The sequence below is a fragment of the Malania oleifera genome, chromosome 1, assembly GCF_029873635.1.
Source record: "Malania oleifera isolate guangnan ecotype guangnan chromosome 1, ASM2987363v1, whole genome shotgun sequence".
In the NCBI taxonomy this organism is placed as follows: domain Eukaryota; kingdom Viridiplantae; phylum Streptophyta; class Magnoliopsida; order Santalales; family Ximeniaceae; genus Malania; species Malania oleifera.
In genome coordinates, this window is record NC_080417.1 from 83,141,042 (window position 1) to 83,158,594 (window position 17,553).

Sequence of the window (17,553 nt, forward strand, 5' to 3'; positions counted from 1 at the left end):
CTCATTGAATAAATTGTCTCCAAAATATGCTCTTTGTGTCTTTTTAGGTTACAAAACCCTTCACAAAGGGTTTAGGTGCCTAGACCGCAAGACACATCGTGTCTATGTTTCTCGACATGTGCAGTTTTATGAGAATAATTTTCCCTATCATGGTGACTCTGTGCAAAATCTATAGTCCAACATTGACTACACTTAGTCTTTCAATTGTCAGGATTGTGTGTCTAGTTCTTCTAATGTTGGTTCTTCTCATTCATTAACGAGTTCACCATGTTTGCCTTGCAGTGACTCTTTGCATCTATCCTCAGATCCTTCCCCCGATCCCCAAGTTCCTCTTCATCTAGAAGCCCTCTTGAATTCTGCAGCTCCAGACTCACCTCTTCCTCCTCCTGTGCCTTCGGTTCCTTGTGTGACCACTTCCAACCGCCTGATGATTAATTACCAGAGGTAAAGCTAGTATATTCGAACCACGGTTATATCATGCTATGACTGTTTTGTCTTCTTATCAAGGATTTCAAGCACTTGTTGCTTTCAAAGAGACTAGGGGTTTTAAATATGCTACAAAACACCCTGAATGGCTCTCGGCTATGGATGATGAAATTCAAGCTTTGAAGAAAAATGATTCATGGGGTTCTTGTTCCTTGTCCTAGAAATCATAATGTGGTTGGATGTCGTTGGATTTTCAAAACCAAACTTCACTATGATGGGTCTATTGAGAGCCATAAGGCTCATCTTGTCACTCAAGGATTTTCTCAAATTCATGGTCTTGATTTTGGTAATACTTTTAGCCCTATTGTGTGGCCTAATACGGTCAGAATTATTTTGTCTTGGCCATTACTTCTGGATGGCATTTACATCAGTTAGATGTTAAAAATGTCTTTCTCCATGGTTTTCTCAATGAAGAAGTGTATATGGAACAACCGCAGGGCTACGCAAATCCACAGTTCCCTCGGCATGTGTGTCGCTTGAAGCGTGCTCTTATGGCTTGAAACAAGCCCCTCGAGCTTTGTTTCATCACTTCAGCTCTTTTTTTTATTAAACTTGGATTTATTTCCAATCAGGTAGATTCCTCATTGTTTGTCTATCACTCCTCACTTGGAACTGTTTATCTACTTCTTTATGTCGATGACATGGTCATAACTGGAGTAATCTTTCTATGGTTCAAACCCTTATTACTCAGCTTTCCAAGGAATTCTCCATGAAGGATTTGGGTGAACTAATGAGAAGGGTTTGTTTCTCAGTCAAACAAAGTATGCTCTTGATCTCTTGCAGCGTGCTTCAATGATTGATGCAAAGCCTATCTCTACACCTTTTGCTTATCATCCCCGCCCTTGTTTTCCCTCTTTCATTTGTAGCAATAATATTTAATATGGCTAGTCTTACTGCAATAATGACAATCCTGTTTTTTAAATCTCGACTTTGACTTGCTTCGACTTTTATCTCTACCCCTTTCTTTTTTTCTGTTTACTTCTTGAAATTAGGAATAGCTTCCCAAGAGGGGGGGGTGAATTGGAATCTTTTTAATTTGATGATAATTAATCTTTTTTTTTAAGATACTAAAGAAAGAACAGCAGATAATTTATAAGCACACTTTAGAATACTTGTAATTTAAATGAACAAGACAATCAATAAAGCTAAAATAATTCAATCACTCAATCAAGGATAACTTTGCTTTTTTTGATTTCCCTGTGAATGTTTATCACCTTCTTTGAATTAGCTTTTAGTATGCGCTTCTCTTGATTAAGATTTCCACAGATTAACCAACATACTCCCTTTTGGGTTTCTACAAACGGTTAATTAAAACGTACTCTCTAAATACCAAGAGTCTTTGTTTCTTTCTCTTTGGAAATTGTAACCTGCACTTTGAAATTATACAACACAGCAAGTATAGTATGTAAAATAGAGAGAAAGAGACAAGATTTTTATGAGGTTCGGCTTCAATACAGCCTACGTCCTCACCCTTGGCAAAATACCAAAGGATTCCACTATAGCAGTTCCGTTACCGGGTGGAACAACGCCTGTTTACAACCACTTCTTTAGTCAAGGCTAGAGCCCGCCTTCTCCAAACAATATGCCCTTGTTTGGTCAACATTCCAACAGCTTGGAATCGTTCAAAATCTACAAGAAAAATATCAAAATCTGGTGTACAAGAGAAGCTCACACAAAGAGCATATTAGTACATATCAAAACTATGTACTTCAAAAGATAAAATATCAAGAATGAAGTAAACTTTTGAAGCTTTTCAAAGAATTCACCAAAATCCTTTTCTCCAGATGAGAAATCAGTAATTCTTCAGGATTTGATGATCAAAAGATCAGAACAACAATACTTTCAGCTTTGTAAGAGATTGAGTAAAAGAGATTTTGAGAGCAAAAGAGCTTTGAGAGAATTTCAATGCTTGGGATAAATTTTTCATTCACAAGAACCACGTATTTATAGTCTTCCAAGTAGGTTTCCTTGTTGCAAGAGTTTCCTTAAAGAGTTTCCCAAGTTGTTAGAAAATTTGGGTTTCAAACGGCTACAATTTAAAAATAAGAGTTTTAAAATTTTTGTCCGTTGAATAGTGTTTAGACGTCTGAATTGTCGAGGTTAGTCGTCTGAAGTTCCTTAAACCCTTAAAAAATAGAACTAGATACAGGGTCAGATGTCTAAAGTCAGGGTTCAGACGTTTGATGTCGCAGGTTCAGATGTCTGAAGTCGCAAGTTCAGACGTCTGAACTTGCTGCTGCAACTCTCTACCTGTTCTGGAAATTCTTCAGATGTCTGTACTTATTCTTCAAACGTCTGAAGTAATTCTTCAGATGTCTGAACTTAAAGTTCAGTCATTTGAAGTCTCTACTTCAGTCATCTGAGCTTACTAAAATCTGTTTTATAAAAAAGCATTCTTTAAAACTGTTTTGCTCTCCTATGAATTTCATAAAAACTTAATTCAATATATTTAAATAGGTCATTAAACCTTGATAATCTCTTAGAAAAAGCTTCAAAATATATTTCAAAGATATTTTGCCCTTTGAAATACTTACAAATATGTTTCCTAAGTCTTCATGCTTGAGTTCTCTTTGCTCTTGAGATTCTTTGAACAATTTGCTTGAGCTTCAAATATGTTAGACCCTCTTTGGATCATTGAGAAGTTATCTTCATACTTGACTTATACTTATTTTTCTCTTAAACCATACTTGAGCTATATTTGAGCTTTGCTTTGAGCCACACTTGATCCATATTTCCTGAAACACTAAAACTCAACCTTTTTCATGTTAAACCATCCTTTGTTTGTTATCACCAAAACCAATTGAAAGACCTTGTTAGGCCAACACTTCTCCCCCTATTTTCTATGATAAGCACCTCAAATTGGGATGAACCATGAGATCTTCTTCTCATTTCTTCGATCAAAACACTACTCTTGACAAGTTCTTTAGTCACAATACCATGAGGAGCAGAATTGACAAGTGAAACTCAAAAGTTTTCCAAGAATCAGGTAGAGTAGCAAGTATCCAAAGTCCTGTAATCTGATCATCAAATTGTATGACCATACTCGACAATTGATCAATAACTCGTTCAATTCATTTAAATGATTAGCCACGAAACTTCCTTCTTTATATTTTAGTTGCATCATCTTTTTAAGCAAAAATAATTTATTATTGGTCATTGAAGCATGGAAGTTTTCAAGTTTCTCCCACAAAATCCATGCATGTGTGTCATGTTGAATATGATTATAAACATTCTCTTCAACAAAATGCCAAATAAATTCGCAAACTTGCTTATGCTCAAAATACCATTCCTTATTCGTCTTTGATTCAGGTTTTTGAGTAGCAAAATCAAGTAAATACAAAGCTTTCACAAATAAGAGATCTTTCATCTTATTACCCCACAACTGATAATTTGTGCTATTTAAATTTATCATAGCACTTGCGTTGGTATCCAGGTTGGTACCAAGAATAAATCAACCTTACTTTGATATTACTTTGTTAGGAAAGAAACAGAGCAACAAACAAAACCAACACAACAGATAAATCTTTCCCTATCTATAGACCAGTGAAGAGCAAAATATTCAACAATGACAACCAATAATCTCAGCAAAAAATCAACTGAGAATCTGCCAAAAGCAAACAATAAAATTACACCTAATAGAAACACATGATTTTAATGTGGAAAACCCTTCCGGTGTGAAGGTCCAATAAAAAAATCTGCTATAATTTAAGGACAAGTTTATAGCAACTCAAATACCACAAATTGCTCACAAACTTAGAGAAAAATATATTCCCAAATATATTTTTATAAGAATCACAAATAAATACCAAGAAGATCGCAAGAGATCATAGAAAAATGTAACTACTTCCAGTCACAAAACTTGGGTCTCCAAAGCTCCAAAACAAATCTCACCATTCAGATTGAAGGTCGACAAGTCTTGAACATGCTGTCAAAATTTTAGCAAAATCAAACCACAAATGACTCTCTGATCGACTGTTTGATCAAAACTGCTTTAAAATTCTACCTCTATTGCAACGTATTATTCTGTCTCTCCTCAAATTCTCTCCACCAATGCATCATTTTTATAAATGGTCAGCCCTAATGGGCTTCTAGAAATTGGCTTAAAAGATATTAAAACCTTCGGTCTTTTTAAAAATAAAAATAAAAAATTAGGTTGGACCTAACAAATATTTATTTCTTTCGATTTTTTTTTTGAATTTTTTCTGAAATTTCTTATAATTTTCTTGTTTTTATGGCTTTTATAAATTTTTTGAAAGTATGTCTAGGAATTTTTCTACATTTTTTTTTTGAATTTTCTTAATTCTTTTGGTTTTATGTCCATGAATTTCTGGAGAACTGTTGAATTTTTGTGCATTTCAAGAACTATACGTCTTTTAAATGATTTAAATTTATTTTCCTTAATTTTCTACCTTTGTTTGGATTTTCTTCAAATTTTTTATTGATTTTTTTTTTATTGTTTATGCGTCATACGTGCATAAGGCTGAAAAAAATTAATAGAAAAAAAGGGGACTGGGGTTTTGATCGTTCAACCAGTCTCCACCAACAGCATAATGCCACGTGGCATAGGGCGACAGCGAAAAGACTATGCGAGCAGTATTAAGATTTTTTTTTTTCGAAAAGAATCGAAAGTCACCCACATAACGATTCGTTCCAAGTTTATTAATAATCCTTGTAGCGAAAGAATATCGTGAAAACAAAAGGATACTTGAAACTTACATAATAACCAATAAAATACCTTATGCATCAAGCCAAATAAAAGAAGAAAACAGACCTATACCAAAACCGAAAGCAGTATTAAAATTTAGTTTGCCGGGGAGAAACCATCAAACTTCAAGCGTCATGATTTGCCTCTTGCGTGTTGGCCGTGCGCGTGGGTGACATAGGCAACAGATTAATCTGGACAAAAGTATGTCTGGGATGCTGTTAATCCAAAAAAATAATAATTGCAAATTCATCAAGAGCTGCAAAACGCTACAAAAAGCTTGTGTTCACAAGCATTTTATTTCTACTGCTTCGCAAGATATATGAGCATATTTTATTTCTACGCAGTGGGGGTGGGGATATTAAACAGCCTCGATACAGATCAAAAGCGGAACGTTTATTGGAACAAATATTAAGAATGTACAAACGAGGAGCATAATGTTTTCCCTCTGGCTTCAGCAAAATTCTACTTCTTATTCAGCTTACTCCCCCCGTCAATGACTAATTGCACATCATGTACGTAAAAAATGCTCAACTGTATACTTGGGACTTCTGTACAATCATTTCATATTTTTCCGGCGTGATACTTCCCTTTTCAGATCACTGCAAGTTCCACATAAGAAAAGAGCATCAATGAGTCCATGGTTTGAACAAATTTTGAACCCAGTGGCTAAAATCAATAGTAAGGCACCCGAAAATGAAAGCAAAACGCACCTGCACCGTGGTACTTTGCAATCTGAACTTCCACAACGCTTGGAGTGCATAATCAGTATCAACCAGGCCTTCTTACAGGGTTGACAACCTCCAGAAACTCGAAGACTGCATTTACTTGCATGGTGGAACAGCCTTTTGATTTGAAGGCAACGTGGGTACGAAGACGGGTGACTCAGAGCTGCAGAACATTGAGAGGAATGCAGTACGGTATTCAGCAACTCCCTTACCTGTTTTGCGAGATTACATGTTGGTTAGTCAAGAATACCAACCAAACGATACAGATAAAGCAGAGAATAAGCTGCCAGTAATGGGTCTGCAATAAAATAACGCTGCTGTCTATGAAGCTCTGTACAACCAACAGCCGACTTTTGAGTCCTTAAAAACAAACAATTAGTACATGAACATATAAGATCATTTTTTTTTTTTTTTTCAAGAAAATTAAATTCCTGTATAATATATATGATGCAATCGGAGACATGAATTCAATATTATCATCATTGAAACATAACTTGAAGATCATAGGAATGTTGTGCATACCAATTCTGCTTTTCTCTGCTTGGCCTCCTCTTTACTCTCTGTGCCCCTAACAGATACCACAGATGACTGATGAAGATGATATAGAATCATCATAGACGAATGCTTGGATTGCCGTAATGTATCAAATTGATAGTGGTTTTCTTGACAGAAACTCAAGAAAGCTTGTCTATTGTCAAAGAAATCATTATTTACACAAATATCGTTATCCTCTGTATCAAAAGGAATATCTTTCACCAGAACCTGTACAGAACAGATAAAAAAATTATCAGTGTATTTCAAAACAAGAGAGGAGAGTTCCAATAATTTCTGGTTTGTGCGTATTCATGAATAGCGGTGATCGACTGTTCTTCAAGTAGAGAATTCACCTCAGAGATAATATGCCTTCCCTTCTTGTTGAAAACATGTGCATTTATCTGATTCTGGCCAAGCTCAGTGTTATGGCATCTGCAATATATCAAAGAATAAAAAAAAAGTGAAATTGCTACTGTAAGCATATTGCAGCCAACAATAAACTTTCTGCACAATACTATGAACAGATAGCTCCATGATTGGGCAGATGCAGCTGACAAGAAAATTGTACAATCAAATCCATCACAATAAACACAGATAATATATGAAAAGATAAAAAGAAAAAGACATGGATATTAATTAACATATGCATGGGAGGGCCACTGTTCATGCATGATAAAAATCTGAATGCTCTCAAATGCTTAGGTTCAAGTGTTTGAGACTTGAGAGATGCCACATAATTGCAAAATGCTAAAGGCGATGACTATCCCCAAATCATCATTGGCCCTGCTGGGGCAGACAGCCCTGGTCAATTGGTTACAAATGCAAGCAGGATATGACTCCCCATGCCTTGAATTTCCACATAATATTTAACTCAAAAACCTTCCTGTTTTTCAGCAATAGGAAAGGCACATGCAATCTTAAAATCATCAAATCACTGAGTAGAGGGAAGGCACATCCAATCTTACAGATCATTAAATCAATGAGACTTCTGCCAGTGAGCACTCAGCCTCACTTCATTAGACAACCTCTTCAATTTTACATGCTAAATTGATTTCAGGTACCACTCCTTTCTCATATGCGTTGACCTGGCCAGTTCTAAAAAATTCATGCATATTGTTTGCTGTGTCAGATAGATGGCAGAGGATACTTCTCTGAGAATTGAAGCGTCATATGAAACAGCTGCTGGAATCATTAACTATTAAAACTTCCAATTATGTTAAAGTGATTATGTTGCATTAATCCAGGTGTACAGCAAGCCTCTCAGCACAATTGTATTAAAAGCTTTATGCTAGGCCCTAGCCTGCTGCTTTTGCAAAGACATAATTTCCCTTCCAATAACGTTCGATGTTAGTTGAAGGACTTCCTGCAAGGGCACCTGCAGCAAAAGACCACAGAACTTCCCACAACAGATGAAAGGGGAGGAAATCGTTTGCATTTCCTTCTGAGGAAACACATCAAAATATAACAAACAATGCACAATCACCTCAAGCTCTGATACTCCTCCATTTGCTTGAAACCCCAATGATTCTAAAGAAATTACACCACAAATTATAGACAACCCCAACTTTGGTCAACAATGCTAAAACGCGTGTTAGCCTTGGTGGCTACACTATCATGATTTTTGTGTTTTGATGATATTAACCTATATGTAGTTTCTAGTGTTTTCCATCTTTGCAGATCATGCTTAGTACAGGTATAAGTGTCGAATACATAAAGTATTGGTCAAAAGGCAAATATCGGACCAAGTTGATGTTCGAATTGAAAGATCAAATGGACACGTACTCGGAAGAACCCAAGCACAACCAAAGGGAGCTTAATGTTGGATTTTATGTAATGGGTGTGTGTTTGAAGTAGTATATCTTGTAGCTCTTGCGGTTTTGTTTCATACATAATTTCTGAGCAAGAGTTGAGCAAATTGCATATGCATACTAGGACACATGAGTTTATAGGATTGCACTAAAATCACAAACTCACCTTTTACTGTTTTCAAAGTTAAACTTAAGAGTTTGTTAAATGAATCCTAAACTCAAATATGTTTTCTAAAGGGACAAGTTTTAAAACATCTTGGTATTTTGAACATCTTCATACTTAGTCCCGGTTTTATCCAAACAAATCTTATGTCCTAAGGGTGCAAAGAAAGTAAAGTATATTTTCAATAAAGGACATACAAGCATATAAGATATCAATACGATTTTTTAAATGTGTTTTTATTAACAAGATATCTTATATTCAAAGGGAAACTCATTTGGACAAGTATTCAACTTTATTAGACTTAATATTTTTCATATACTTTTGTCCAAGAACTTTTCAAGTGATTAAAAGGCTTTTTGGTTGGGATTAAAACCTATGTTATGCACCTATCAAATTTCCTGAACACCTTTTGGTATTTGGAGCATAACTTTTGTTTAAAAAGTCCAAAAAGGATGATCATGGTGTCCCTAGAAAGTTAAGAAAAAATCTCACAACTTTCATGTTGATGACTTCTTTTTATTCAGGGCACTCGTTGACGAGAACAAGGGATTCATCGACGAGTTGCAAGTCGACATTAGTCAACAAGTCTAACGGGCATAACTAATGCCAACGGGTGGAAACGACTAGTTTTTCAAAATATAATATCATATTTTCCCCCAACGGCCATAAAACGGCTAGTTTTGGTTTTTGGCTATAAAGACAAGTTATTAGGCTTGTTTAGACATGGTTTTGAAGGCTTTTGATCATTCTTAGTGAAAAGCATTTTTTTATACCAAAACCTAAGCACCCAGCATTTTGCATTGTTGTTCTTCATTCACAAGTGCTCATTCTCTCTTACTCTTTAATAGTATTTGATTCATTACTTGAGAGATAGTGTGAGGTTTGCTTTGTATTTAATATTTGCTCATTTGAGGAGCATCATATTGTATTTTCATCATCTTCTTGTAAAGGTCCTTTGTGAACCGTTGGTCCCAAGGCGTGGACGTAGGCTTGGTGCCGAACCACGTAAAAATACTGGTGTTAATTTTCTCTATCTTTCTCTTCATTTTATTTGTCTTGTGCATGATTTACATTTACTTATAATCTTGCCAAGAGTTTTTATTTTGTAGAGAAATACGCATTCCGGGAAAAGAGTCTATTCACCCCCCATCTAGACTATATACTCCCGGGGCAAGGACGATTAACAATGTGAATTTCACAATTGCCAATCAGAGGGCGGTGCAAAACTCTGCTTACACATTACATATATGTAGGAGATAAGACCCTGTTTGATCCCCTAACCTACAAACAACCATTCCAATCAAAATCATATTGATAACCATTAAGCAAAAGCCCCAATAAACTTCAACATCAAAGAAGGGGCAGTCCAAGTTTGAGTAAGACACTCAAAAAAGAAAAGGAGAGAGAAATTATCAAAACTATTAGCACACCAAACTCTTCTATGAGGATTACCAAAACTATCAAGAATAGCCAAGCACTAAAATCATCCAACTCTTTATCAACGAGAATAAGTTGGATGTCAAGATTCCAAGAAATTCAGGAACTATTTTGAAGAGAGACGTTAAAAAATGAGAGAGTCAAAAGGAGTAAGAGGTGGTAAAAATGAATGAGTTTGAGAGAGTTGAATCCACTTTCCTTTCCATGGGTCTTCCTAAAAACAGATTTGATAGTATCCATTCATCTTGCTGGAGCCTCAAATCATGTGATGCCAAATAGCTCAATTTCCAAAACGAAATGACACAATAAATTCCCCCCTAAAGGAAATGTCTAATAAGGCACTATATTCCTCTCTCCCCTAAACTGTGTTGTGACCAAGACCTCACAACCTCCCAACAAAATTAAACTTCTATGTATCTCCCATATCTAACTAGAGAGAACCTTTAATCACCTTTTCAATCATTTTTTTTTAGCAACCACTTTACCTAAAAGTTAAAGTTATTAGGTTGTGGGCCAACAATGTATATCAAAGTTCAACACTCACTCACACAGAGCCCAATTGCATGTGGAGAGATAAACAAATGATAAATTACACCCATTACAAGTAATGCAATAATTATTTAAACACCATAAAATAAGCACAAGCAACAAGACTAGAACCTAGGACCTCTTGATAAGAAGCTTTGATACCAAGTTAGATTACCACTTTATCTAAAGCTTAAGCTAACATTGTATATCAAACTTTAACATGCACAAGAGTCCTAAACAAAATAGGGAATAAGACAAGCCCAAAATTGAGTGATATGACCCAAAAACAAATAGGATGCTTCCAACCACCTAACACACATTTCTTAATTTATAGACAAAAATTCAATACGAGGGTTGCCCCCACAAAGATACTTCTTCTAAATAATTGAACGCCCACCCTAAATGATACAACTAGCTAAAGAGGCATAATAAGAGACATCCTGTGAATTCGAACCTATAGCAATCACACTTCACGTGGATTGATTCTAAGACCATAGATCTCAGGGAAAAAAAAAGGGGATAGATATTTGAAGTTATGCTATTCAATGAAAATTGATTTTTTTCACACTTCAACTCTAGTTGGAACCTTACATGATTGCTTACAAGAAAATGAACTCAAATAAGTAAAACTTCAATGTGTAGGAAAACAAAAAGAACTAGAAAAACTGTGTTTTCTTTTGTTAATAATACCATGTTGACATAGGATGCAACAGAGGCAACAAAGATGCATGATTCTGATTTTTCAAAAAGGGTGGGGATATAAATGCACAAATGCTTTTGGCAAAGTGTGGTTTGGGGGAGGATCAGACATAAGCAGCACTCTGTGGAGAGGCTGATTTTGTGACCCAAACCCATGACACCCAAGTCACTGCAGCAGCAACTTTCATGAAATACCAAAACCCCCACTCATCTGTTCAGATGAAAGGAGAAAGAAACGAATTGTGCGAGCATAGAAATAATTACCTTTCACACAGCTGAAAATTTCTGCATTGACTGCAGCACCATTTGCTTCCAGAGAGTATCACTTTATGGCAATGTGTACAAACAAATTGCAAGTGAGCCACAATAAAGTCTTCCTTCATTGGTAATATAGTCTGCCCCAACTGTCAAAGGAGAAAGGAGACAAGTAATAAGTAGCAAGTCCAACATTTCTAAGATCTTGGGAAGTGGGATTAACAAAGATGAATTTTTAATCTAAAACTAAAAAAGATAAAAAAAAATTTTGAAGCCTCATAAAATACCAGAGTTTCCACACACACATGCAGAGAGAGTGAGAGAGAGAGAGAACATACATCCTACAACTACCCCTATTGTGATCTCCATTGTTCTTCTGATAGATATAAAAATAGAATCGTTAAGGACATTATCAAAATACCAAAGACACCTCAAGATGTAACATTGTCATATTTGTTGAGAATTTCACTTGTGAGTTTGTTCCACATTGGAAAATTTGAATGGATGATGGGTGCTTATATACGTGGTTGGACCCAAGACCCAATAGGCTTAAGCTTTTGGGTTAAGTTGGTGTTCACCCATGTGTATCAAGCCCACCCATGGGCTCCTCCGGTGCTAACAATATTTGGTTTGCAGATGGAACGGCAGTAGGAAAGGAATGGAATGCAAATTTTTGAATGGAAAGCATGAAAAACTTAAGTGATAAATTCGATTCCATTCCATTACAATGTACCAAACGTGTAATAGATGAAGTTTCATATCCCTTTCTGACCTTGAATCAATCTAAAATAATAGAAAAAAGCTACATCCATGCCGAAAACAAAAAACCATTCACACTAAGCTTATAAATGGCTTCTGAAGAAAAAAACTGTATTGTAGGCACAACATTATATTATATCAAAATCATAAAAGGAATTATACTTTCACATCAAATGTCAAGCATTTGAAGGAGAGCTTAGGGACAATGGTAAGGTTGTCGCCGTGTGACCTAGAGGTCAGGGGTTTGAGGCGTAGAAACAGCCTCTTGCAAAAATACAAGGTAAAGCTGCATACTATAGACCCATTGTGGTCCGCCCCTTCCCCGGACTTCACATACGTGGGTGGGAGCTTTGTGCACTGGGCTGCCATCAAATGTCAAGAATTTAACAAATCCCAAACAAGGGGAATAATGCTTCCAATAAAAAGTAGAAACATGAACAGATGTCAAGATGTTGCAAAAAAGTTATGATTTTTGTGCTTGCCTATATCAAGTCCTGCTCTCCTTTGTCACTGGAATCCAAGTGACAGGCATTGGCGATGTGGGTAAGGAGGGAGCAATTAAGGAGGAAAATATAGAATATCTAAAGTGAAAGCAAAAGATTCGTTCTTTTCTTTCATCCTTGGAGGAATCTCTTTCTCTCTCTCTCTCTCTGCTAAAATCAAACAATGAAACCATGCAACTACAAGTGGGGACATTCCCCTTTATTAAGTGGGCGCATATTTCATTTGATGTTACTATCATGCAATATAGTAGAGTAGAAATTTTACTTTGTCCATCAGTAGAATATCTTTAGCAGCATCATTAGATTGATTGGTCTGTCCCATGGCTTTTAAACTTCTCTCTGATAGTAGTTTATTGACCTTTTTCTGCAATCCCTCTCCACTTTCTTCTTCAATATTCCTGATCATGTCCTCTGCAACGCCTGACCAATAATCCCCATCGAAAAGTGGCAAACGAGATGCTGTTACCTTGGTGTTGCAATCTCCAGGAAGTTCAAAGAATTGATCATACAAATTAGTTAAATTCGTGATGACTTCTACTCCTGCTTTTCTCAGCATCGATTCATACCTGCGCACATGAAAATTTAGTTAAGACACATACAAACAAAAACACATTCAGAACACTATGTGACATTGTGCACGTCCTAACTGCATATTCACATACATTTGAAAGTCCTCTGTGTGTGTGTGTGTGTGTGAGAGAGAGAGAGAGAGAGAGAGAGAGAGACCATTGCCGCAGCTTATCAGACTTTGGTGTTTTCTGAATCTCTGGATGGCAATGCAAAATATAGTCCTCTCCCTTCACAGGGGGACAAGCCCATAAAAAGCAGCTAGCAAAACCTCGCTTCTTGCAGTAATCAAGGTACCCTATCTGATAATCACAACAGAAGAAATACTCAGCAGCTAGTCTAATGATTTAAAAGTTCATTTGTTCATTTTAGCACTGGACAGCTACTAAAATTGAAGGTTATAAAAAGGAAACAAACAAACGAGAATTTACCAATATTTCGTGGTAAACGAGGGTACGAAGAGCTTCTCCAGTAACTGTTTTTGTCTCAGGCCTGAAGTACTTGACAGAATCAAGATATGAAATATAAACACAGCGCTGATTTGGGTGATGGCATTCAGAACCAAACTCCTGGACGAACATTGCAAAAAGACAGACATCTACCCCTTCAATCTTCTGAAACAAGAGAATCACCTAAAATGGAAGACCAGATGAGCAAGACTTACACCTCAAAAATAAATATAACCAAACATTAAACAATCCAACAAGCAGACCAAATTGCAGAATCTTCAGGAGGATAGGGCTAAACCCCTTCGTGTGTAACAAATAACACCAACCAACCTCACATTGAAATTTTCTAAAGTGGCATCCAGAGGATGTCCTGTAATACCTTAGGCCAAGAGACCAAGGATTTGAGCCAATTTAAATGATGTCAAGTTATATTTTGAAGCTTTACTCTTCTAAAAGATCTTATTCATGCCCAGGAAAAGTAAATTAATAAATATAGATATAATAATATAAAGAACTGATGAATAAACCATATTATCACCACAATTCATTCTTCAAGATTACAAGATAAAAACCTACTGTTTCCATCACATGTAATTAGGATACATGAACATTCAAAACTAGGAAAGGCCGAGGAGTATCGTATCCCGATGATAGTTTAGGATTATTTCATGTCCTCAAAGGCAGCTGTTATTTCTCGACATCTCAAGGGAGGTCTTTCCTATTCACTCGTAATTAACACCAACCCTCCCCCAGCTGGAAAAGAAAGAAAAAAAAAAAAAAAATTTATATGTAGACAATGTCCTACCTTTGATCTGTATGGGAATTCAGATGGATAGTTCACGTCATGAAACATATCTGAAAGCCACTTCCCCACTTTTAGCTGTTTGTTGATGGAGAAAACCACTCTAACAACGAGATCTTCTACTCCAGGTACCTTGAATTGGTTGAAAATTATACATTAAATATCTAGCACAGCAATACTAAGAATCTGCAGCATAAAACAGTTGCTACTATTCAATTTGAAAAAGTGAAAGAAGGATGGGGAAAAAATAGACGGAGTTTGTATCTTAGTGCCTTACCTCATCAATGCTCTTCCCTTCCATCTCAGCCCTATCTTCTCTTTCTTCCTTGAGACGCCTAAAAAGCCGCTTCTCTATGTGATCACTAAGCTTTGATCTTGGAAGTTCTTTTGCAGAAAAAGAAACACCTGATGGTAGGGGCCTGTGCTTCCCCATATCCATTTCCTTCAAGTAGCAATTTGGACAAATAAACTCAGCTTTTCCGTCCAAATCCATTTTATCATTGAAGAGAGCACATATCTGGTGCTGCCACCCATCACATTTATCACATTGAACCCACTGCAAGTACACAAAAACACAGCCAGATGAAGCCAGATGAAGTAAATCCAATCAAAAATGAGAAATAACTTGTTAGCTTACTGGTTCATCATTTTCCTCATCATTCCGCTTCTTATCCAGCACTGCCTTGGTGATAACAGTTCCATTTAGGGTTACAAGTGAACCTCTGGCCTTCCTATAGCATGAAGTACAGAAGCAATGACATGTACCACTACCATCTGGAGTGCAGTAATAAGCCACCCTGGGCTTGATACGGCCATCACAAGATGAACAATATATTGGTGCTGCTGCAAATGAAAGGTTCTCCATGCCACACAACTGGCACAAGTTTTCCCTTGCACCATGTGCATTAGTGTTTTCTCCTACTTCCTGACTCAAAGAAGATGCACATAAGCATATCAAAGGTCATAAACATTTAAATTCAGGCATAAGAAATTAAGGAATGAATACTTAGTATAACAAAAGGTGTGATAAGGAGTATATGTGTTATAAGTTATAAAGCATATTTAGTTAAAGGGCATTATGATATTTATGCAATTACATACAGATTTTACCATAAATACAGGAGGAGGTTGCCACAGTCCAACTGTGTCCCCACCCCCTCTATGTCTCTCTGTATGGGCACAAAGATAAAAAGAAGTAAGCTAAATAAGATGTTACTAATCAGTACTTGATGTACTAACCTGATCAGTACACCAGCCAAGACTCGATATATGTTCCTTTAGTTGCTTTGCTGTGAAATGTTCAATCATAGAAACAGATTTTTTAATTGATTTATCTGATTTAATTCCTGGTGCGGACTCACTGAACTTGGCCCTGACCTGTATACCCTCTTTTTCATGAGCAACAAGCTCTTCCGAGGGAACAGGCAAATTCCTATAAGTATGTGTAGCAGAATCATCTGGGACTTTATTTCTGATGTCACTATGGCTTGTAAGCTTCATCTCCTCTGGTTTATGATCAACAATGACCACTTCAGGGGAACTGGACACATTCTCCTTATTCTGTCTTTCAGATGTATCAATGACATCATTGCTATTTCCACTACTGACCTGGGAAGGACTTCTTTGTAGCAGGTCCATGTTCATCGTAGTACACTCAGAATCAATATATACAGGAGATTTGAAACTTCCGTGCAAGTGTGGAAGTCCATCAGGAGCAAAGGGTTGATCCATTGAAGGATCCCTTGCACAAGAAAAACGACTTTCAAATGAATATTGAATTTCTAACCTCTTCAACCGCTTCAAATACCTTGGCATATCTTCAGATTTGTCGGAGCTTACTCTGTTATTATCTCCCTTACCACAAACTCCTATGATTCCCTTGTTACATATATCAATAACAGATAGCCCTCGCACTGGTTTACAAATACAACTCTCAGAATGATGACAGTTATCAAAATGGGATACAAGTGCACCATGCATGGTAGTCACATACACTGCAACTGCACGTATTTGAATGCATAAAATTCACTTAGGGAATTTGACTTTCCCCTTGGAAGCTGGGGATGATCTCTGGTACTTGGTATACAAACATAAAATTCAATGTTCCTGAGTAAGGCACCACATATCGCTTGAATATTCAAGAAATTTGTAACATTTTGAAGCATCAAAGATGAACCCTTTGCAATTGTTGTCTTAGACCAGAGGCTATGTCTACCTTCCCAGACCCCACGTATAGAATTTTTTAGCCGATACCTGTGTCAAAACTTCTTGTCCACATGATTGCTGAGAAAAATAAGAAAATGAGAAATAAAATAAATTATGACTGCCATATTTATTTTGTATTGGCTTCAAAAAAATGAAAATATATAATTATTTTTAAGCTAAGAATGAAAATGTGGACTAAACAAATTAGATGCACTGGACTAGCTTTTTCATTTTTTCAGCTCCTAACAATGATAAAATCATCACTTAAGCACAAAATGTTCTACTCTTTTTTCCCCAAGCCTCTTCTCCGCAAAAAATCAGAGAATTAATGAAAATGTTATGCACATGCAGGCACATACTTAAAATCTCCACAAATTTGTAATATTTTGTGACAATGACCAAAGAGCATATCCCAACCAAATGAATATTGGAACAGATAATTTATTCAATAGCTTAGGCAAACCAACAATTAAGCCTGAAAAGTTATCATGTATTGAATGAATCCAAGCTCCATGATTTTGTAAAAGATAAAATTATATTCATATCAGCACGGCAGTGTGAAAAGAAATAGCTGTCAAGAGGGAATTAAAGTAAGCTTTACAAAACAAACAGAAAGACTTAGCACACTTAACTTTCAGCTATTAAAAAAAAAAAAAAAGAAAACTCTCAGACAATGATTATGCAAGTTAACAACGCATATGCATCATCTGAGAATTAATATTTGATTCATAAGCCTGGGGGAAGCCTTCCTTGCTTCTCAAGATGTTCTTGCTTCCATTCCAAGTCAGCAGTTTAAATGCCTGGTTTTCAGGACACTTGGACCTACATCTCAACTAAGATGGCCAAAACCAAGGCCAAACTTGCTTATCCAATCCTATGCAGATGCAGACACCCACCAACAGTTAACAAAAGAACATTAACACCCTAG

At 36.3% G+C, this 17,553-nt stretch overlaps 1 protein-coding gene across 1 annotated transcript; it reads right to left on the reverse strand.

Moving 5' to 3' along the window:
• Positions 1–230: 230 nt before the first annotated feature.
• Positions 231–16,400, reverse strand: LOC131145921 (probable histone acetyltransferase HAC-like 1). Its single transcript, XM_058095123.1, has 14 exons — positions 15,660–16,400; positions 15,058–15,345; positions 14,698–14,976; positions 14,424–14,552; positions 13,601–13,801; positions 13,329–13,471; positions 12,868–13,168; positions 11,350–11,489; positions 6,804–6,882; positions 6,439–6,678; positions 6,167–6,266; positions 5,902–6,079; positions 3,993–4,090; positions 231–424 (listed from the first exon to the last, which is right to left on the reverse strand). Exons 1-14 carry the CDS (start codon positions 16,398–16,400, stop codon positions 231–233), a joined length of 3,111 nt encoding a protein of 1,036 aa, XP_057951106.1.
• Between the last annotated feature and the right edge of the window lie 1,153 nt (positions 16,401–17,553).